Source organism: Dipodomys spectabilis, unplaced genomic scaffold, assembly GCF_019054845.1.
Source record: "Dipodomys spectabilis isolate Male_0828 unplaced genomic scaffold, ASM1905484v1 ptg000363l, whole genome shotgun sequence".
NCBI lineage: Eukaryota > Metazoa > Chordata > Mammalia > Rodentia > Heteromyidae > Dipodomys > Dipodomys spectabilis.
In genome coordinates this window covers 2400974-2424035 of record NW_024871040.1, presented here as the reverse complement: position 1 = coordinate 2424035, position 23062 = coordinate 2400974, and the positions used below count along the sequence as shown (strand labels likewise).

At 43.5% G+C, this 23062-nt stretch overlaps 2 protein-coding genes across 2 annotated transcripts in view; one reads left to right on the top strand and one right to left on the bottom strand.

Annotated features, from left to right (window-relative positions):
• Positions 1-23062, top strand: part of Pi4ka (phosphatidylinositol 4-kinase alpha) — a 136809-nt gene that overhangs the window by 58063 nt on the left and 55684 nt on the right. The window contains exon 19 of the mRNA XM_042666171.1: positions 1451-1501. Within this exon, the coding sequence (XP_042522105.1) occupies positions 1451-1501 (51 nt within the window). The remainder of the gene's footprint in view (positions 1-1450; positions 1502-23062) is intronic.
• Positions 8572-22691, bottom strand: Serpind1 (serpin family D member 1). Its single transcript, XM_042666173.1, has 5 exons — positions 22663-22691; positions 17739-18585; positions 13847-14120; positions 10111-10255; positions 8572-9415 (listed from the first exon to the last, which is right to left on the bottom strand). Exons 2-5 carry the CDS (start codon positions 18568-18570, stop codon positions 9224-9226), a joined length of 1443 nt encoding a protein of 480 aa, XP_042522107.1. The 5' UTR covers positions 18571-18585; positions 22663-22691; the 3' UTR covers positions 8572-9223.

The following is a 23062-nucleotide window of genomic DNA, read 5'->3' as shown; positions in this document are numbered from 1 at the left end:
TGTCAGTCATGGGGCTTGAACTCTGGGCCTGGGCGCTGTCCCTCAGCTCTTCAGCTCAAGGCGAGTGCTCTACCACTTGAGCTACAGTGCCACTTCCAGTTTTCTAGTGGTTTATTGGAGATAGGAGTCTCACGGTTTTTCCTGCCCGGGCTGACTTGAACCACGATCCTCAGATCTCAGCCTCCTGAGTAGCTAGGTTTACAGGCGTGAGCCACCTGCACCCTGCTCCATGGGACTTTTATCTCCAGTTAACCAGCAAAAAGCTGGAAATGGAAATATGGCACAAGAACATCTGCTAGAACAAACTTGAGTAAAAAAGCCAAGTGAGTGTGAGGCCCTGAGTTCAAACCCCAATACTGGCAAATAATAAAATAATATAATATCATATAACATAGCATAAGTTAGGGGTCAGGTGTTATCTCAGCTATGTAGGACATATAGGTAGAATGATAGATATCTGAGGCTGATCCCTCAGGAAAATAATTCTTTTATCTTCAAGAGTGCCTGCCTAGGCCCTGAATTCAAACCTCAGTACTGCCAAAAAGAAAACAAAATTTAAGTTCTCCCAAGCTACTGACATTTTTCTGGTCCACTATCCTGAATCCTGTTGGGAATGACTGCCAAAAGATGTACCACTTAGCCAGGCACTGGTGGCTCACGCCTATAATCCTAGCTACTCAGGAGGCTGAGATCTGAGGATCATGGTTCAAAGCCAGCCCTGGCAGGAAAGTCCGTGAGACCCTTATCTCCAATAAACCACTAGAAAACCGAAGTGGTGCTGTGGCTCAAGCAGTAGAGGGCTCGTCTTGAGCTGAAGAGCACAAGGACAGTGCCCAAGCTCAGAGTTCAAGCCCCACAACCACAAAAAAAAAAAAAAAAAAAAAAGATGTACCATTTATGTTAACATATTTGGGAAAGGCAAGGGCACAGATAGCCCAAGTTGTTATAGTCTCATCTTTAAAAAGGAAAAAGAAAATCCCCCTATTATACCCTATAATATCTTTGACAGACTGCCATTTCTCTCCTGTTCCCTGGAGCTAGACTATTTTCCCCTTCTATGTCAGCCTTCATCCACTGGCATCCAGATTTCTTCATTTCTTTAAGGAATCCTAGGTTTATATAACATTGTCCTATCTTTTTTCTTTTTTTTTTTTTTTTTTTTGCCATTCCTGGGACTTGACCTTAGGGCCTAGGCACTGTCCCTGAACTTTTTGCTCAAGAGTAGCATTCTACCACTTGAGCCACAGCACCACTTCTAGCCTTTTCTGTTTATATGGTACTAGGAATCAAACCCAGGGCAAACCCATGGCTTCATGCATGCTAGGCAAGCAGTCTACCACTAAGCCACATTCCTAGCCTGTCCTATCTTTTTAAAAAATAAAATAAGCAAAAAAATATATAAAATAAAATAAGCATGTTTGTCAATTATATGAATTCTGTTCTTTTCCAGGCTTCTAGCAGTGCAGGGAATTTAGGAGTACTTATTCCTGTGATAGCTGTGGTGAGTATATATGTTAATTGAATTGCTTAAACTCATAATATTGCATTTATGTTTTGAGTCATGCACAACAAATTCCTTAGAGAAATTCTGTTTTGAAACCCCATTGATTTCATAGAATCACCATTTCTACCACCACCAGCAACTCTCTGTGTTAGCCCTATACACCTCACTATCTTTCTCTATGCCCTGCTGACTGACTAGGTTCCCTATTCCCACTGTTCCTACATCCTAAGTCTGAGGCTTCACACCTGCTTGGTAGGCACTCCACCACTTTAAGCCATTCTTCTAGCCCAGCATTTTTTTTTTTTTTTCTTTTTGGTTGTTCATGTGGGGCTTGAACTCAGGGCCTGGGAACTGTCCTAAGCTTTTTCACCGAAGGCTAGCACTCTTACCACTTTGAGCCAGAGCTCTATTTCAGGTGGCTCAGTGGTAGAGTACTTGCCTTACATGAATGAGGCCCTGGGTTCAATTCCTCAGCACCACATAAGCAGAAAAAGCCAGAAGTGGCACTGTGGCTCAAGTGGTAGAGCGCTAGCCTTCAGCTGAAGAGCTGAGGGACGGAGCCCAGGCCCAGAGTTCAGGCCCCATGACCAACAACAACAACAAAAATCTCATGGACTTTCCTGCCCAGGCTGGCTTTCAACCACTATCCTCAGATCTCAGCCTCTTAAAGGCATGAGCCACTGATGTCAGCTAGCCCAGTTTTTTGCTGGTTATTTTAGAGATAGATTTTCACAAACTTTTCTTCCTTTCTTTTTTTTTTTTTTTTTGGGTCCGGTCGTGGGGCCTGAACTCTGGGCCTGGGCGCTGTCCCTCAGCTCTTCAGCTCAAGGCTAGCGCTCTATCACTTGAGCCACAACACCACTTCCGGCTTTTTTCTTTTTGCTTATGTGGTGCTGAGGAATCGAACCCAGGGCCTCGAGCATGCAAGGCAAGCGCTCTACCACTCAGCCACCTTCCCAGCCCCTTTTCTTCCTTTCTTAACTGGCTTCAAACTTTGAGCCTTTGGATCTCAGCTTCCTAAGTAACTAGGATTACAGGTATGAGCCACCAATGACTGGCTTTGAGGCTTCTGTGCCTCACATTCTTTATTGGTGCCTCTGACTAACGCTGGGCTTGACCTTGCTTCCATTTCTTCCTTGGCCCTTTCCTAGGAGCCATGGCCTTGGAGGCATCTTGTTGGCACCCAGAACTATGGAGCTGCAGCTTCTGGATACCACTGGGAACACAGGCACCAGTGCAGCCTTTTGCCACAGCACTACTATGTTGGAGAGCCCATTTTCATCTTGTCTTATTTTATTTCACATCCACTACTTCTCAGATGACCTTTGTAGAAGTTGCTTTTCCCTATTCCTAGTCATTCCCAGCTACAGTCCTGAGCTGAGGGACCAGTGTTCTGGTATTTGTATGTACCTCTTACTGTCCATCTAGTCTTTCCTTGAACTAGCCTTTGTAAGTCCTTCTGATTTCACCCCATCACTAGTAGTTCAAGTCTTGAGAACTGATATAGTACACTAACTAGGCCCACCTTGCTGCAGAGCTATGGGGATAGCTTATAGGTCAGGCGTTGGGCAGGGAGGTAAGGGTGGGCACAGAGACATAGCTCTCATCTGTGTGTGTGTGTGTGTGTGTGTGTGTGTGTGTGTGTGTGTGTGTGTGTGTGTGTGTGTGTGTGTGTGTGTGTGTGTGTGTGTGTGTGTGTGTGTGTGTGTGTGTGTGTGTGTGTGTGTTGGTCCTGGGGCTTGAACTCAGAGTCTGGGTGCTGTTCATGAGCTCTCTTTGCTCAAGACTAGCACTTTGCCACTTGAGCCGCAGCTCCACTTCCAAATTTTTGATAGTTGATTGGAGATGAGGGTGTCATGGACTTTCCTGGTTGGGCTGTCTTTGAATAGTGATCCTCAGATTTCAGCCTCCTGAGGAGCTAGGATTACAGGTGTGAGCCACCAGTGCCTGGCTTCTCTTCTTCCTTCTTCCTTCTTTCTTCTTTTTCCTGTCTTCTTTCTTCTTTTTTTCTGAGACAGGATCTTGCATCATCTGCTGGTCTGAAGTCTAAAACCCTCCTGCCTTTGGCTTCTTATTGCTAGCATTTCAGTTCTGCACTACCATGCCCAGCTAATCTCTCCCCATCTTAATGAAGCAGTTTGTATGTTCACACCAATCAGAGTATATCATCATTCCAACCTCTAGAACTTCTAGGCTGGTTTACTGTTATTAATCTTCAGTAGCACCAGGTACAGTGGCTTACTTCTTTTATACTAAATATTCAGGAGGCTGAGATCTGAAGATCACTTTTTGAGGCTCACCAGGCAGGAAAGGCTGTGAACTCTTCTCTACAATTAAACACCAAAAAGCTATAAATAGAGCTGTAGCTCAATTGGTAGCGTGCTGGCTTTGAGGGAAAAAAAAAAAGCATAGATGTAGGTCTTAAGTTCAAGCCCTAATACTGGTACACACACACACACACACACACACACACACACACACACACACACACACACACACACACACACACACACACACCACCTTTATTAGTAAAATGTCACGCATATATTTTGTGTAATTTCAAAGTCACCTTTTATCTGCCTGTTCACATTCCTTTTCTCTCTTGTCCCTCTCATCAATATATGGCTGATTCTAGAGACGGGTGAGTCTGTAGCAGGACAGCTTATCATGCTGAAGTACTTTAGGAGACAAAGGGCTGGGCCTACAGTGCAGTGAACTGTAGCTGCTTAACTCATGGATTTCCATGGTATCTTAGGAACCTTACCACCTTCCAAGCCTGCCATCAGCTGTTTTCCTTTGAGATTTTCAGGATTGCATGTTTCGTTGATACCTCCATTGGTTAATTGTTGTTGTTTTACTCATACTCTATTATTTAATATTTAGAACAACTTTTTCCGCTTTATAATTAATATTGGCCAGTGTGCAATTGTCTTTTATAAGTGCCATTGTATGCAGGTCTTCTGTGTGGCCTGGAAGGAAAAGTGAGGAGCATGAAGCCTGAGGTACTCTGTGGAACTGTTGGAGTAGGTATGGGGATAAGCAGACTCTTATGGAACAGATTTTAAGCAGACAGGGAAGATGCTTGAGGTGATACTGAATCAGTGAGTTCTTACATCTTTGAATGTCCCATCTTCCTGTGAACTTTCCAAGTGTGTTTAATGGTGGTTATTTAGCATTTAATAAGTTTGTATAAAAAACTTATGGGTACTTTGTGCTTTTAGGGAGCATTCATAAGTGAAATTGGCTGGAAATAGCAAATTTTAGGGTCAGAAGGGCAGTGTTGAGTTCTGGGTTGGTTGTGCATGTGGGATAATCAGAGTGCCTGTCTCACCACACAGGGTCAGTATAGGCATGACCATTATCAATGGTAGCTCAGAGCATGCTTCCTCAGGTACCTCTAACCTTTTTCATGAATAGAATAAGCATTATAGTTTTAACAAAAGTTAATGGTTATATTATGTGGGAGGAAACAAATATTTGATTTTATTGCTCAACAAAGAACACAGGGATCATGGATTCTCCCATTTGCTTTGTGGTTACCCCTTGGACCTTCTGTGAAAAACTGATTTCCAGAAGTGGTGTGGGCCTTCTCATTTTGTAATTGTTTATTTTTGTTTTAATGTTTTATACTTTTCCTTTTTTAAGAGAAAAATATACTCTCAGTCATTAATGGCATAGTTGTTAGTTTGCTGAGTAAAAGGGCCAGGAGATTTCGGGCAAGAAGCCTAGATTAAGGCCCTCATGTAGTTGTTTCCCTGTGAGTGACCTTGGGAACCTGGAAAGTCACTGGGCAGTCAGGTTGTGTGATCTCTGAGACACCATCCTGCTTAGATTTGATGATCTTTGTCTTGTAACTTTGTGACCATATTTCTTCAGCAAAATTTTTTTCTTCCTCCCTCTTATTATCGTCACATATTTATACAAAGGGATTTTGGTTTAACATGTCCATTTATATATACAGTGCACCTTGGTCAGTGTCATCCCTTCCATTCCTCTCCCCCCATCCTCTCCAGAAATACTAAATTGCACTGTTATGTAGCTCTCTATCAAATATTTTGAAAATGCTTAAAAGACCTATCTGAAGCTTAGGGATATCATCATTCCATTGTTTTAAAGTAGCAGTATGGTAAGATGTGCCCTGTGCTCAAAAACGTTCCTGTACTCCACTGAGAACAGGGTTATAACTGTGTCACTGGTAGCTGTTGTGGCCTTGAACAGGTTACTTATTCTCTCAGGGGCAGTAGATGAGATTTATGGATTAACATTTTCTAGATTATGGGCTCTTGTAAACTTTGCATTTCTTTTCCATAGAAATGCAGCTGTGCTCAAAGTTTTTGCTTGTAACCTCAGGCAGTTAAATGGGACAAACCCATCCTGGACGCCCTACATAGGAATCCCTAGAGAGAAACTCTTTTTGTGTATGTGTGCTGGTGCTGGGGCTTCAACTCTGGGCCTGGCCACTGTACCTTAGCTTCTTCACTCATGACTGGTGTTCTACCATTTGAGCTGTACCTCTACTTTTGGCTTTTGGGTAGCAAATTGGGATAAGAGCCTCGCAGACTTTTCTGCCTGGGTTAGCTTCACACAGCAATTCCTGATATAAACTCCTTTTACCTTCATAATAACCCTGCAAGGTAGGTGCTGCTCTTAATCTCATTTTATAGATGAGAGGATGCTGAGGCACAGCACTGGATCAAAGGCTCCCAGCTTCTATATGTTAGAGCCAGGAACCCAGGCAGCCTGCTGCAGAGCCTATGATCTGAATTAATATGCTACTACCTTAAGACCTGGCCAATTTCTGTCAGAGGGAATTAGAAGGATTCCAAATACATGGAAGTGAACAAAAAGAGATTGGAGAGGTCTGCTCTGTATAGTCATAAAGGGATCTAGACTTACTGGCTATAGAGGAAGTAGTAGGAAGGGATAATTAAAAGTGAGATGATCACTTTTTGTGAAAGTGGGCAGAGGGCTAAAGACAGAATTTATTGCTTGGTTGGTTAGTTTTTGTTTGGAGATAGGTTCTCACTGTGTTGTCCTGGCTGGCCTCTTAGCCTCAAGAGATCCTTCTACCTCAGCCTCCTGAGAAGCTGGGACTACAGGCACAAGGAAGATGCTTGGGGTGGCACCAGCTTTTAAAGACTTTTTGAGGTAACTATGTTTAGAAAATGGAACAAGAGGAACTAGCAACAAGATGAAAAATAAAAGAGAAGCACCTGAAAAGAACAAAGTAAATTGGGGGGAAAATGGAAAGAATGGGGTCATCAGCAACCAAAAGAATAAGCTGTGATGAAGCTGGGTGCTGGTGGCTTACGTCTGTAACCCTAGCAACTCACGAGGCTGAGACTGAGAATCTTGAAGCCAGCCCAGGCAGGAAAGTCCTTTTATCTCCAAAAAACCACCAGAAAAATGGGAAGTGGTGCTGTGGCTCAAAGTGGTAGAGCACTAGCCTTGAGTGCTCAGGGACAACACTCAAGCCGAGTTTAAGCCCCACAGCTGACCAAAAAAAAAAAAGCTGTGATGGAGAGATTGGGCCTCAACCATGTTCTGTCCTTTTCAGTAGAATACAGGAAATTATGAAAGAAGTAGGTGAGGATGGTTAGAAAGAAAAGCAGCAGGGCTGGGAAGGTGGCTCAGTGGTAGAGCGCTTGCCTTGCATGCATGAGGCCCTGGGTGCGATTCCTGAGCACCACATAAGCAAAAAGAAAAAAGCCGGAAGTGGCGCTGTGGCTCAAGTGGTAGAGTGCTAGCCTTGAGCTGAAGAGCTGAGGGACAGCACCCAGGCCCAGAGTTCAGGCCCCATGACCGTACCACCACCCCCCCTCAAAAAAAAGAAAAGCAGGTTCTGGGGCCCTCTGACTGGATTTACATCAAGGCTTGGGCAAATCACTTCCCTTTCATGGGCATCATTATAGGTGATAAGTGTGAACCACCTAAGTTTGGTATACACACACACATTCAGTGCATACACACACACACACACACACACGCACGCACGCATGCATGCATATAAGTGCTCAGCACTCTTTCTGCTGCTCTAATTACTGGTACTGGCCTTCTGAGATCAAAAGTTTTTTGTGACGTAACTCCTTGCATGATCCTGGAGTCAGGTGAACTTTCTCTTGAGTCCCCACCACATACTGCAGCTGTGTCTTGGGCAAGTTTCAGAGCCCTTCTAGCCCTGGTCTTCCTGACTTGCAAAGTGGAAAAATAAAGTTTCTCCCAAGCTGTGGAAGTTAGAAAGCCTTCATGCACAAAGCTCATGACTCCCCTCATTAAAAATACAACTTGAATCTTGCACTCTGAGCAGCCCTTTTGGATTTTGAATGCCTTACCCAGGCAATGAAGGACCTGGAAATACAGTCCTTGGATATTGCCTGCTCTGCAAATAGACCTACAGCACAGCACCACATCCAGGGGATGAAAGGTGAAGCATATGCCCCCACCTAAAGAATGTGTGGGCATCAGGACTTGTACAACACTTTAGAACACTGCATCTCAGGAATTCTGAGCAGACCTTGCACAGGCTTCGGCCACACATCTTGTTCTTATCCTAAGAATGTGCCCTGCTGTAGGGTGTTAGTCATTGTATAGACCTCTGTTTCTTGTTCCTAAGGATACTGGCCTTTGTTATTTGAGCTTCAAAAAGAAAATAGAGGCCAGACCCTGGTAGCTCATGTCTTTAATCCTAGCTACTCAGGAAGCTGAGATCTGAGGATCACGGTTCAAAGCCAGCCTGGGCAGGAAAATCCATGAGACTCATCTCCAATTAACCACCAGAAAATCAGAAGTGGTGCTGTGGCTCAAGTGGTAGAGCACTTGCCTTGAGCTGAAGAGCTGAGGGACAGCACCCAGGCCCAGAGTTCAAGCCCCTGATTGACAAAAAGAAAAAAAAGAAAAGAAAAAGGAAAAAGAAAGAAAATCCATGAGACTCTTATCTCCAGTTAACCACCAAAAAATTGGAATTGGAGCTGTCAAAGTAGTAGAGTACTAAGCCTTGAGCAAAAAGAGCTCAAGGACAGTGCCCAGGCCAAGTTCAAGCCCCATAACCAACAACAAAAATAGAATTGCAACAGGTATACAGCAAATATGACTATGTTTATTTATCTTAGAATGGAAGAAATAGTGATGTATATATGCTGCCCTCTGGATAGCAGCGAGGAAATGGGGAGCAGGACTAAATGTCCTGGATTACATGGATGTGTAAGGTCAGACCTTGAGAGAATTAAGCCCCAATGCCCAGGGCCCTGGACTTAGTTGGACACCCTTTTGGGAGAGGCAAGAAATTAGTCATGTGAGTCATTTCTTGCTCTGTGTTCAAATGAGGGACATGTATGAGAAAGGCTTTGAGAATAGAGACAGATGTGCAAGGATAGGGCCTTTGCAATGCCCAGGAAGGAGGTGTCCAAACACACTTTATCAGCTTGCTGTGAGGAGGAGGTGAGAAGGTGAAGCAATCTGTCTGTTGTTCAGACCATCTAGAGAACATCTGACCCATGGATTAGTTATACTAATTCCACTGGACTTACACCATTGTTTACTGTGCAGAATTGTCTCCAACCAAGCTTCTCAGTCCTTGGCAAATTCTTTACATGAATTCAGATTGGCAGCCTAAACCTCAAAAGTCATGATGCCAAAAAAAAAATCTCTGTCCTCATTGTTAGAAGAGAAACAAAACCAGAGAGTACCCCCAAAACACATCAGGTGCCCAGACTGCTGCCACTAAGACCTAGTAGGGTTGGCCACTCTTCCCATGAAGAGCAGGCAGCTGGTGCGGTGTTCATACACCAGGAACAGAAAGGGGCGGTCAACAGTGAAACGGACTTGAGTGGACAGTGGCATGAAACCCACTGTGGTCACAGCAGCAGCTTGAGTGCCCTCTTCATTCACTGTGATGGTGCTTTCGTGTTTGAACTGGAAATTGGAAAGGAAAAAGTGTCAGATTCTATAGCATTCTCTGAATGTTTTCTCATTTAGAGAAAAGATCCAAAATCCACATAGAAGTGAAAAATCACAGCTTGTCAAAATTACCCTTGAAAAATATCTCTTATCACCTTGTTAGAATCTATGTCCTATCATAAATATTTACCTCCAAACTCTAGAATCACATTCACTCTGGGCTGTGCTCAGTCTGAAAGGTCTTCAGAGTCTAGATAGCTCCTTCATTTGAATCTCTTCCTCAAAACTCTGGGGTACATGCCCATTAAGGATTCAGGCCTGGATCTGTCATTACATTTGACCTAGTGTTTACTCTCTTTTGCTCATTGCCTGTTGTTGGCTTGTTAAATAACTCAGTGTAGTGCAGCTTCTCTATGTGTTGAATGGGTCTTTCATTGTTCTGATGGGCATAACAGTCATACACACTGTAGCACATTTCCCTTGGTTGAATGACAGCAGGAGTGGGGGCATACTCCAAGGCTGCTTCCTGTGACCATCCTGTCCATGAAACATCTGGCAAACACACTACCTCCCCTAGTTGATAACTGCAGAACGGAACTGTATGTCACAGGCTGACCTGGGAAGTAAGACTGGGTGGTAATGGGCTTGGAAAGATGGGGAAGTTGAAGCTGTGCTGAGGCAGAGCCTAAGTGCAAAAAGGGAGCAGTTACCAAGTCAATGGTTATCCTTTGGTCCGAGATTCCTGACATGTTGCCATTTTTGTCAAACAGCTCAGTAATCCCCATGGACTTCAGGGCCTCCACGAGATTATAGTTCTTCTCCAGCTTGAATTTAGGTAGAAGCACTTCTCGAGTTCTAGTTAGAAAACAAGATTGGGGCCCAGTTTTACTAAACTATGAGTTACAAAATAATCATGCTTTTCTTTTCCTGTTAAATATGTACAGCCTAGTATGTGTTGCATTTACCACAGAATTGGCATAGCACTTCTTAATTTTGTTACCATTATTGTTGTAAATAATACAGGACATTGCATTAAGTATCATAGAAGAGATGACTTAAAGTATATGGGAGGATGTCTGTAGATTATTATGCAAATATATCAGTTTATTCAAGAAACTGGATTTTCATCTTGATTATCCTCTGAGGATATTGAGTGATAACTACATAAAATTGATGTTTGGCATTCTCTGGCATTTATTTTGTTATCTAAGGAGTTGACCAGTACCTTAAAAAAGAATCCTTCACCAGGAGTGGTGTCATGTGCCATAATGAGGAGGAGTAAAAAGTAAGAAGTAGAGGATTGAGAGGCTAGCCAAGGTTACATAATAAGACCTAGTCTCAAAAAAAAAAAAAGGGGCTCACCGGGCGCCAGTGGCTCATGTCTGTAATCCTAGCTACTCAGGAGGCTGAGATCTAAGGATCGAGGTTCAAAGCCAGCCCGGGCAGGAAAGTTTGTGAAACTCTTATCGCCAATAAACCACCAGAAAACCAGAAGTGGTGTTGTAGCTCAAGTGGTAGAGTGATTGCCTTGAGCTGAAGAGCTGAGGGACAGTGCTCAGGCCCAGAGTTCAAGCCCCATAACCAAACAACAACAACAAAAAAAAGGCTGGGAAGGGGAAATATATACCTTAGAGCTAGAACTGTTTTCCTAACATGCATAAGACCCTGGGTTCCATCCCTAGCACTGCAAAAATAATAATAATGATAATTCATATGTGTACCAGACAGTACTAAACATCCTCAGTCCTCACCTCAAATCATTCAGTCTCTAACAAGGTGAAGGAAGACAGAAATGCCTGTGGGGCCAGTTTTAGCATTTTGTGAGGGACAAAAGAATTATAAGATGCAATTGATTACACTTGCCCTTCTTAAGAGTGAAGTTGTGGGGCTGGGAAGGTGGCTCAGTGGTAGAGCGCTTGCCTTGCATGCATGAGGCCCTGGGTTCTATTCCTCAGCACCACATAAGCAAAAAGAAAAAAGCCGGAAGTGGTGCTGTGGCTCAAGTGGTAGAGGGCTAGCCTTGAGCTGAAGAGCTGAGGGACAGCGCCCAGGCCCAGAGTTCAGGTTCCACGATCGGACCCCCCAAAAAAAAAAAATTACAAAAAAAAAAAGTGAAGTTGTAAAAAAAATAAAAGTAAGCCTCGTGCCTGTGACTCAGGCCTGTCATCCTAGCTACATAGGAGGCTTAGATCTGAGGATTGTGGTTTGAAGCCAGCCGGGGCAGGAAAATCTGTGAGATTCTTATCTCCAGTTAATGGGAATAAAAAACAAACAAACAGAAGTGGTGCCATGGCTCAGTGGCTCAAGCGGTAGAGCACTCTTCTTGAACTGAAGAGCTCAGGGACAGTGCCCAGACCAAGTCCCATGACAGACAAAAAAAAAAAAATTAAAAAATAAGAGTAAAGATGATGGGGTTGGGAAGGTGGCTCAGCGGTAGAGTGCTTGCCTCACATGCATGAAGCCCTGGGTTCAATTCCTCAACACCACATAAACAGAAAAGGCTGGAAGTGGCACTATGGCTCAAGTGGTAGAACAAACCTTGAACTGAAGAGCTCAGGGACAGCACCCAGGCCTAGCATTCAAGCCCCTCAACTGACAATAAATAAATAAATAAATACATGCAAAGATGATACAAGGAGCTGCTGTAGCTCAGTGGTAGAGCACTTGCCTAGTATGCACAAGGTTTTGGATTCCATCTCCATCACCACCACTCCCCCCACCCCCCCAAAAAAGGCACATTAATATCTGAATTACTAGAAAGGGGCATGTTGAGAGATGGAGGGGATCAATGTGTAAGCAGAAGTTTGGAGATAATTTTTTTGTACATAGAGGTAATAACTTTGATATTATTCAGCAGTCTCTTTTGTGGAGGGAAGATGAGGCCTTGGGAACATGAGGCCTTGGGTCTGGTTGGAGTGTGGGGAAGAGGCTGGGTAGGAAAGAGAGAAGATGCTAAACAGACCAGACTAGGAAGCAGGGAATCTGTGGACTGGGCTGAGAAACTGGGCTGGCTCCTTTGGATGGGGGTCCACAGAGAATTTCTGAGAAGAGGGGAATGGAAATGATAAAGGGAATGCTGGTCTGATGGTCAGTGCACCAGTGGACAAGGAATGGAACCAGCAGGCTTATTTGGCCTTGCTGGGGTCAGGATGGAGGTCACAAGCCAAGGATGTTAGGAAAGAAGTGAGTACGCAGAGGGGTCTTTAAAAAAAAACAAAACATAGGCTTTATAACTAGTGGGATACTTGGGGAAATTACATTCCTGTAGAAGAATTGTTTTGGGGCTGGGAAGGTGGCTCAGTGGTAGAGCGCTTGCCTTGGATCCCTGAGGCTCTGGGTTCGATTCCTCAGCACCACATAAGCAAAAAGAAAAAAAGCCGGAAGTGGCGCTGTGGCTCAAGTGGTAGAGCTCTAGCCTTGAGCTGAAGAGCTGAGGGACAGCGCCCAGGCCCAGAGTTCAGGTCTCACGACCGGACCCAAAAGAAAAAAAATTATTTTGGTTCTGTTTTACTTTACTTTTGTTGTTGTTTTGGGAGGGTTTTTTTGTAATGGGGTCAGGGGTGGTAAAAACAGTATAAATAATAGCCCAGATTGGCCTTGAACTCATGCTTTTACCTCCCAAGCACTGGGATTGCACATGTGTGCAACCATGCCCACACTGCTTCTGAGTTTTGTGCATTTGTTTTTATTCTTGTCCTATAAACAGCACCAAACTAGGTTCATTTTCTCATTATGACCATAAACGTTTCCAGTGAAACAGACATGTGACCAAGCTCTCCATTCTTTCTGCTATGATCCGATAATAACCTCAGAAAATATTTAAAATCAACAGGGTCAGCTCTAGAGAATACTCAATACTCAGACTAGACAAAAAGTATAAATAACATGTCCTCAGAGAGTTAAGAAAGCCTCACAATTTCCTAGGTGCCGAAGGAGACTGCTAATCTTTTTTGGATGCCTCTTACATTCCAGACATTTACCTTGATCATGGTAAATAATGGTATGAACTCCACTTTAGGCTTGATAGAGCTGGGTGAGTAGTTTTGCACACTTCTTTCTCTATTTTGTTTTGTTTTGTTTTTAAAGACTACTGATGCCAAGCACTAGTGGCTCACACCTGTAATCTGAACTACTCAGGATCCTGAGATCCGAGGATTGTAGTTCAGAGACAGCTGGGGCAGGAAAATCTATGAGACTCTTATCTCCAATTAAGTACCAGAAATTCTGGAAATGGAGGTATGGTTCACGTGTAAAATGCTAGCTTTGAGCAAAAAAAGCTCTGGAACAGTGCCCAGGCCTTGAATTCAAGCCACAGGACCAGCATGGAAAAAAATGAAAGAAAGACAAGAAAGAAAGAAAAGAGAGAAAGAAAGGAAGGAAGGAAAAGAAAAAGACTATCATTTTAGTGCTCTTAGGAGCTCAAAAGAATAAACATCCTTAAAGTACCTGTTTGTCATGCTTTTCTGCCATCTCTCCACCACCTGTGGTGTCAGCTGGGCTTCAAGAGTCTTCATCCCTGACAGCTTGTGTGGGACCACAATTAGCATGCTGATGCCCCCCACATATTCCAGCTGGAGAACATCACAGTCAAGCTCCTGGTCATTTGCCGCAAGGAAGTTCCCCTTGGTCTGCATCATGGAGACTTTGACCACCTCTCTCTCATTCAGACGGAAGTTGTGATTATGTGTCATTTCCACTGGGAATTTATTCACCCAGGTTCCTGTAAACTCAAAAGGAGTAGGGCAGCTATTACAATTTCATTTGGGCCTGGAAGTGGGGCTATGACTGAAAGTAGTTAGGTGCTAGCCTTGAGCAGAAAAGCTCAGGGACTGCATCCAGGCCCTGAGTTCAAGCCTCATATCCGACCAAAAAAAAAAAGAACCTCAAAAAGAACTTCATTTTACCCCTGTGCTTGCATCTCAGTTCCTTAGGGGGCTCTGTAGGGCCCATCTTTGATTTCTAGAATGGGTTGGACTGAGAATTTCATTTCTAACAAAGTTAACAACAGGGATTAAGTAGACTAGAATGACTTCTGGGTTAGTTTCCAGGGCCTCTTCTCTGTAAAGTTGGTAGCTTAGAGTTTCTTTCTGCCCTGTGTTATTAGGATATACAAGTTATGTAGTGCTGCCTCAATATTCTCTCTGCAAATTTGGGTTCAGAACTGTGCATTGAGGAATAAAACCATGTCCGTTTTAGCTCTAATAATGATTAGTGACTAGGTGACTACTGGTGATGTGCCAGCCATTTATCTGGTCATTTTCCCTGTATTACCTCATTTTGTGCTTCCAGCAGCTATTTTTATCCCTTTCTCTCTTGGGGTGGGGGGAAGGGTGAAAAAGGTACCTGCCTCTGTGTGTGTGTGTGTGTGTGTGTGTGTGTGAGCGCGCGTGCGTTCACACGTGTTACTGGGGCTTCAGTGCAAGAGCCTGAGCACTAACCCACTTGAATCACAGTTCCACTTCTAGCTTTTTGCTTGTTAATTAGAGATAAGAGTCTCAGAGACTTTCCTGCCTAGACTGGCTTTGAACTGCAATCCTCAGTCTTAGCCATCTGGTAGCTAGTATTACAGGTATGGGCCACTGCACCTTGCATTTACTCCATTTTACAGATGAGATAACTGACACAATGAAGTAATATATTTAAAAGTTTTGAACTGGTAAGTTGAGCAGCCAGCTGATATAAATAGTAGATATCTATCTGATCGTTAACAAAGAGATACATAATAAAATAAAACTTTAGTCCATAAGAAAAAGGCTTTGAGCGGGGTGCCGGTGGCTCACCTCTGTAATCCTAGCTACTTAGGAGGCTGAGATCTGAAGATTACGGTTCAAAGCCAGCCCGGGAACATCAGTGAGACTCTTATCTCTAATAAGAAAACCAGAAGTAGCACTGTGGCTCAAGCAGTAGAGCTCTTCGCCTTGAGCTGAAGAGCTGAGGGACAACACCCAGGCCCAGAGTTCAAGCCCGGCAACTGACAACAAAATAAAAAAAAAAAAAAAAGGCTTTGTTATTTCCACTGCATACTGCAAACTCAATCACATGGTATCTGTGAAGGAGACTTAAGTACCAGACAGCTCCAGTCTGCCTAATTGTAGCTCAGTTCTCTGAGCCAGCCTTACCAAGGATTTCTCAATCACAGCACTGTTGAGAATTAGACCAGGTAGCTGTCTATGGTGTGGGCATTGTCCTGTGCAGTGTGGGGTATTTAACAGCATCCCCTCTTGGATACCATTAGTGCTTCCCTCTTCCCTCAGGTTTCAGTAGCCACAAATATCTCCAGACACCTGCCCTGGACCCCACTGAGTATCACTACTCTCCTCAACTCTGATAGGAAGAAGCCCATCAGAAGCATTAACAAGTAATTTTAATACTTTACATTAGTAACAGAGATTTGAGAGCTAGAAATGAAGATTATACTTCTACAATCTCCTCACCTACGAGATCCATTCATGAAAGACTGGGTGATCTCTTCCAGTACCCAGCATGACTGTTCTAATGGGACAGGGAAAGGCAGCTTATATGTTTACCACTTTTACACTTTGATGTAAAATAAATTAACTGTCCAGAGATAAATTAAGAGTTAGACCAAGTGGCTCATGCCTGTAATTCTAGTTACTTGGAAGGCCAAGTTCAGAAGTATTAGTTTCAAGCTATCCCTGAACAAAAACAAGTTAAGAAGACATTCTCAATGAAAGAAGCATAATGTTGGCACATATTTGTCCTCCCAAGCACAGTAAGAAGTGGATCAAGGTCCCAATCAAAAACCTTATCTTGGACTGGGATGTAGCTTAGTGGCAAAGCACTTGCCTAGCAAGTACAACAACCTGGGTTTGCTCTCTAGTACCAAAAAAGGAGAAAAGACTAGTAAAAAAGAAAATAATGCAAAAGGGCTGGAGATGTGGCTCAAACATAGATTGCTACATGAGCCCTGGGTTCAAATCTCAGTACCACTGAGAGAGAGCGGGAGAGAGAAAGACTAAACAGGCCTAGTCACTTCTCCACCGTCATGGCAACAGAAAGGGCTTCCTCTTTGAAACTCCAGCCAGGGTTAATAAAAAGTCATCAGATAACCTGATGGTAACTGTCAAATGGGTAAAAACCTAGGGCTTCAGTGCTACAAAAATGTCTTCCACTGAATTGTTTATTGCTAGGCATAGGTTTATTGCTTAAAATAAACGTCATTAGTAAATCTTACATTCTTTATATGGTGTTAATTTTACTCAAAGGGATTCTTAGGAAAATCTCAAGTTTGAAGCCCACCTGGCTATATATCAAGTCCTTGCCTCAAAGAGAAAAAAGTAATTCAGGATTTCTTCAAATCTGTGCCACTTTATTCTTACGATTTCAGGGGTCCTGTGTATACGTGTATGTATATTTGTGTATTGAGTGAGACAATACTTCCTTAAAAAGTGCTCTTCTTGCCTGGCCTAGAACAATTGCTACTGGCTTTTTTTTGTGGGGGGGGGGGGGTCTGGTCGTGGGGCCTGAACTCTGGGCCTGGGCGCTGTCCCTCAGCTCTTCAGCTCAAGGATAGCGCTCTACCACTTGAGCCACAGCGCCACTTCCGGCTTTTTCCTTTTTGCTTATGTGGTGCTGAGGAATCAAACCCAGGGCCTCAGGCATGCAAGGCAAGAACTCTACCACTGAGCCACCTTCCCAGCTCTGGCTTATTTTTTTTACACTCCTCCCACCACCAACCCCCACTTATTAGTACAGAAGTATCCCCAAAAGGAACTATGGTGTTGATATCAGCTGAATCATTCCAGATACATTTCTTCATGGTTCTGTCCATATTCCTGCTTGCTGGTAATTGGGAAAGAAAATGAAGAGACTCAAACTCAGGCAGCCAAATGCTAAGAAAGGGGGAACCCTAAAATAAGCACAATGGTCTCACATGTGGTACGATCTAGTGCACATATAAAGCATAATTAGGGCTCAGTAATGACACCTCATCATGATTTTGTCTCTCTACTAGTGTCAATTAATGTCTTGTTTTCCTGAATAACTTAGAGCTTGAATAGTTCTGTCTATACATGTACGGAAAGAACATGTTGAGCTGGGTGTTGGTGGCTCATGCCTGTAATCCTAGCTACTCACGAGGCTGAGATCTAAGGATCACAGTTCCAAGCCAGCCCAGACAGGGAAGTACATGAGATTCTTATAATCAATTAACCACCAAAAAGCCAGAAATGGCACTGTGGCTCAAGTGGTAAAACACTAGTCTTGAGTAAAAGAGCTCAGGGACAGCGCTTAGGCCCCTGAGTTCAAGGCCTAGGACTGGCAAAAGAAAAAGAGTATCTTGTGAATTGGCTTCGAGACCCATAAAGCTACTTCTTACCTTTGAAGTAAATGCAGTTTAGAATCATCATCTGAGTATGGGGGTCTATATTCTCCAGAGCTTCTTTGATGAAGCCCTTGGTGAGCTTCAGAATATGATGATTTGTTTTTGCTATGAAGGCAGGGTCTGAGAAGTCAGCTGCCTGGGCCTCAGCAAAATAGAACTCTTTCACCTTAGTTTTGAAGTCATCCAGAATGGGAAACTGCCTCTGGATGTAAAGGTCATTGACTGATCTCAGTGTGTATCCAAAGTTCCTCCTGAAGAGGCGATGCGTTAGCTTGCGGAATAGATTGTGAACAGTTGTGATCTCATACTTGCTGCTAGCATTAACAAAGTCTTTAAAATGCAAAACCGAGTGCACTTGTTCATGTGTGTCTCCTCTCAGGCCTAAGGAAATCATCCCCATGGCAGTAGAAATGCCAACAGGTGCTATGAAGATGTTATCGAAAGTGTTGACTTGGTCCTTCAGTCCTCGATAAAGGTTGAAGGCAAATTTCGCATTAAGGATGTTAAGACGCTGAATTCGGCTCTTGCCTTGGAAAAGCTGTAGGATGTTGCCTGCACTCAGTTCTGAGTCTGTTGGGGAAACTGCATCAATGATGTAAATATAGTCATCATCTTCGCTGAACAACTTCTCCAGGTCCAGATAGTCGTCATCTTCCTCCCCCTCCTGAATCCAGTCATTGGTCACCGTGTTTTCTTTGTGGAAGTCAGCAGGCAAAAGGGGCATACTCAGGTTTTTATTACTTAGCTGATCAGCAAGGCCTTTGCTGCCTCCACACACACACATTAGGATGAGAGAAGCAAGAAGAGGGTGGAATGGGTACTTCATTTTGGCAGAGCTGAACTGGGAGGGAAAGCAGACAAGGTTAGAGGCGACCTAGTCAGGTCCCCTACCCACCCTCTTGCAGAGTTCAGACTGTAAATAGCTTAGGTTCTGCACGTGAAGAAAATCTGATAAAGGTAGATCCCATCGGATCCATGGACTCTAAAGGAAAACCCTTTCTTTAAAGGCTTATAAAACTTTATAGATTCCTGGGCCTCCTAGGAGAAGTTTCTTTTTTATTCATTTACCAAACACTGTCTTCTGTCTTCAGAAAGCACTCACTAGGCTCTAGAGATACAGAGGTCTTCCCCACTGACAGATGAAAGCATCAGTCTTGTGGGGTGCATGCACAGTAAATCGAACTCTCAAAATAGAGCTTGGAAAGCTGAGCATAAGTGGCTCACGCCTGTAATCCTAGTTACTCAGGAGGCTGAGATCTGAGGATTTCTGTTCAAAGCTAGCCCAGGCAGGAAACTCCAGGAGACTCTGATCTCCAGTAAACCACTCAGAAAACTGGAAGTGGTGCTGTGGCTCAAGTGGTAGTGAGATCACCTTGAGCTGAAGAGCTGAGGGACAGCGCCCAGGCCCAGAGTTCAAGCGCCACGACCAACAAAAATAGAACTTAGAAAGCACTGTGGAAATGGGAAAGAGGATGTGGTTTACCTCATAAGTTGGGAGTGGCCAGAGTGTTGAGGCTCCACTAAGAAGTAGAATTCCTAAGGCTGAAGGGAAATTTCTGGTGGAGGACTTGGTCTTGTCTGTAAGATTCAAACCATCCCACCTGTAGGAAGGAGGTATTGAAGAAAAGTGCATGAGCCAGGCTTTCTATTTATGTGTTTGTTTGTTTGGCTAGTATTGGGGCTTGACCAGTCCTTAAGGTTAGTGCGCTACCATTTAAGCCACAGCTTCACTTTCAACTTTTTTTTTTTTTTGGGTCCAGTCGTGGGGCCTGAACTCTGGGCCTGGGCGCTGTCCCTCAGCTCTTCAGCTCAAGGCTAGCGCTCTACCACTTGAGCCACAGCGCCACTTCCGGCTTTTTTCTTTTTGCTTATGTGGTGCTGAGGAATCGAACCCAGGGCCTCATGCATGCAAGGCAAGTGCTCTACCCCTGAGCCACCTTCCCAGCCCCTTCACTTCCAACTTTTTGGCTATTAATTGGAGATAAGCATCTCACAGACTTTACTGCCTGAGCTGGCTATGAACTGCAATCCTTAGATCTCAGCCTCCTGAGTAACCAGGGTTACAGGAGTAAGCCATCAGCACCTGGCTGGGCTAAGATTTTAAAAACAGATAATCTAAAGATATTTGAAATCTGTGCAGTCATTTAATATTTATTTGTGTAAAATTTGAAACTGGTTTGTAATACTAGGACTACCTTGTAGCCTATTGAGATGAGACTGGTTGGTTGTCTCTCCTGACAACTCTGTAGAAGATTTAAGTAAAGTTAGTTATATTACTTACTATCAAGAGAAACAAAATATTTTCTATTTTATTGCTTCTAATCTCACCAGGCAGACAAGGCCTGTCAGACACTCTGTTTCTGTGTATGAGGTAAGTTGCTAGCTTCTTGAACCAGGTTAGCTTATCTTTATTTACTCATCCTCTGAGTCAAGGAGGATTTGACGTGGCTTGTCAAGTCCATGATGCCTGTGAGATGGCTTTGTCTTGTTCCATCTATATGCTTCTCATGTATGAACTGTGTATAGGGTAGATAATCTGCTGTTTGATGCTTCCTGTAGATGTTTATAATGCTGGCCCAGGCAGGTCAGCAACTTCTGCTCATCTTAGAAACATGAATTGTATTGTTTGTTATATTCCTATGACTGTTTCCTATAGAATATCCACTACCACTCTAGGCTGTCAGATACTACACTTAATTGGCTTTGTTAATGCTGATAATGAAAACATACTGGTACAGCCTCTGTTAATGTCAAGCACTGTATAGTGTACTTTTTCTAACTTTACGCCTCTCCCCACATTACATATCAGGAGATATTGAGCCTTTTGTTGCTGTTACTGACAAGTGCTATGGTTTGGGTTGGAGGTTAGGTTAGTGTTAGAGGGTTTGCCTAGCATTCCTAGGGCCACAGTGAATAAGTGGGTGAATGAACAAATGGATGGATGGATGAATGAATGCAGTGTCTAGACTTGAACTAAGTTGGTTGAACACCCCTCACCCTAGATGGTCTGTGTCAAGTGCTCTACCTTGTTCACTCTGGAGTGCAGGATTCTCCCAGTATTCCCAGACTTGAGGAATAGTTGCTTCCATTGTTTCTGAGTCTTCCTCCTTTAGTTCTATTAAAACAATCTACTCCAACACTATTTTGTTCCAACTGAGAGACTTTTGAATTGCACATTTTAGAGAGAAAGTCACATAATTTCTTTTCCTTTTTTTTTTTTTTTTTTGGGGGGGTCTGGTCGTGGGGCCTGAAATCTGGGCCTGGGCACTGTCCCTCAGCAATTCAGCTCAAGGCTAGCGCTCTACCACTTGAGCCACAGCGCCACTTCCAGCTTTTTTCTTTTTTCTTATGTGGTGCTGAGGAATTGAACCCAGGGCCTCATGCATGCAAGGCAAGCACTCTACCACTGAGCCACCTTCCCAGTCCAAGAGAGAAAGTCACATAATTTCTTACTTTGAGAAATGTCTTAGCCAGGTGCTGGTGGCCCATGCCTGTAATCCTAGCTACTCAGGAGGTTGAGATCTGAGGATCATGGTTCAAAGCCAGCCCAGGCAGGAAAGTCCATGAGACTCTTATCTCCACTTAACCACCAGAAAACTGGAAGTGGCGCTGTAGCTCAAAGTGATAGAGTACTAGCCTTGATCAAAAGAGCTCAGGGACAGCACCAAGTTCCTGTGCTCAAACCCCATGACTGACAAAAAAGAAGAAGGAAGGGAGGGGGGGGGGGGGCCCCGGCGAGGAAGGAATCCATTGTTTTTTTCAACCTTCCCTCTAACCATCTTGCTAAGATAGCACTGGCATGCACTTGTGGAACAAAGTCTCACTTGGTGCCGGTTGCTTACATCTGTAATCATAGCTACTTTGGAGGCTGAAATCTAAGGATCGAGCTTCAAAGCCAGCCTGGATAGGAAAGTCTGTGAGACTCTTATCTCCAGTTAACCACCAAAAAAACAGAAGTGGTACTGTGGCTCAAGTGATAGAGCACTGGCCTTTTGAGCTGAAGAGCTCAGGGACAGTGCCCAGGCTCAGAGGTCAAGCCCCACCACCAACAAAAGAAAATAAAAGTTCCTAATGTGTGGCTGCAAATAGAACTGGGCCATTTCCAAATACAATAAGGGATAGGTATCAATGAAAAGACATTTAAAAAAGAAGAGAGGAAAATGAGCAACTTGGTGAAAGTCACGTTGCTCAACTACATTTAAAAATGTCCTCAGTTAGAAAATAGAGTTAAAGAACAAAATAAAAGCTAACTTGAATTTTTAAGTTCAGGAAAAAAAAACCTGTGGCCAAATAGGGAGCTGGAGGGAAGATAGTCATATGCTAATCCTGGTATTGACAGAGCATATCTAGAAACTTATACTGTGTTTTTTCCTACATTATATTATGAACAACCAAGAATACTTATTATTCCCTTACCAAACAAAGGAACATGTCATGATATTTTCTATGGATTAGCAATTGAGGATATAAAGAGTGACTTATATAAAAAGTGACTTCCTATTGTTTTGTTGTTTAGTATAATACAAATTGTCTAAGGCATAATTTTGGGAGTGGGGTATATAGTCTCAACATGAAGCCTAGGCTGGCCTTGAACTCACTCTATTGGCCTCAAACTCAAAATCCTCATTCCTCAGGTTCCTGAATGCAGGGATTACAGGTGTGTGGTACCACACTTAGCTTCTAGTTTGAATAATGTTATTTAGATATAATGCTTTGATCTCTTCCACAGCTTTTATTGCAAATTTGTCTCAATGATATAACTAGTAGGAATTTATAATAGGAAAAAAACCCCACATTTTTCCTACTGCTTAGAGTAGAAAGCTTCTGAATTGTCTTTGATAAAGGAACCAGTTTCCTATGTCTAAGCACCAAAAGTAGAGATTTATTATCAGTAGAAAATGATAGGAATGGAACTTACCTCTGTACTTCTGAGAAGCAGCTTTACAGAGATGCGATCAGCCAGGGTCGCCCGCAGGGTTTCAATGTGAACTTTGGTGCCGAGCTGTTGCTGTGTATTTTCCAAAGTAAATATGTCCCAATTCAAACACTACTCATCTCGCATGGTCAGCAGAAACCCCCTCAGCTATGTCTTTGATCGCTGCTTAGTGACTGGCAGCTCCCAGGCTCCGGTTGGTCTGTCACTGAGGTTTTGGATGTGACTGCCACTGTGTCAACATATAACACATAACAGCCTTCATGCAGAAGCCTTCACTGAAGCCAGCACATAACTGAGGCACTGCTCAGTTCTAGGGGGGTGGTTACATGGAGAATAGCTACAGTGCTCTCTTGTCTTCCTCCTATGGGATGATCACAGCATC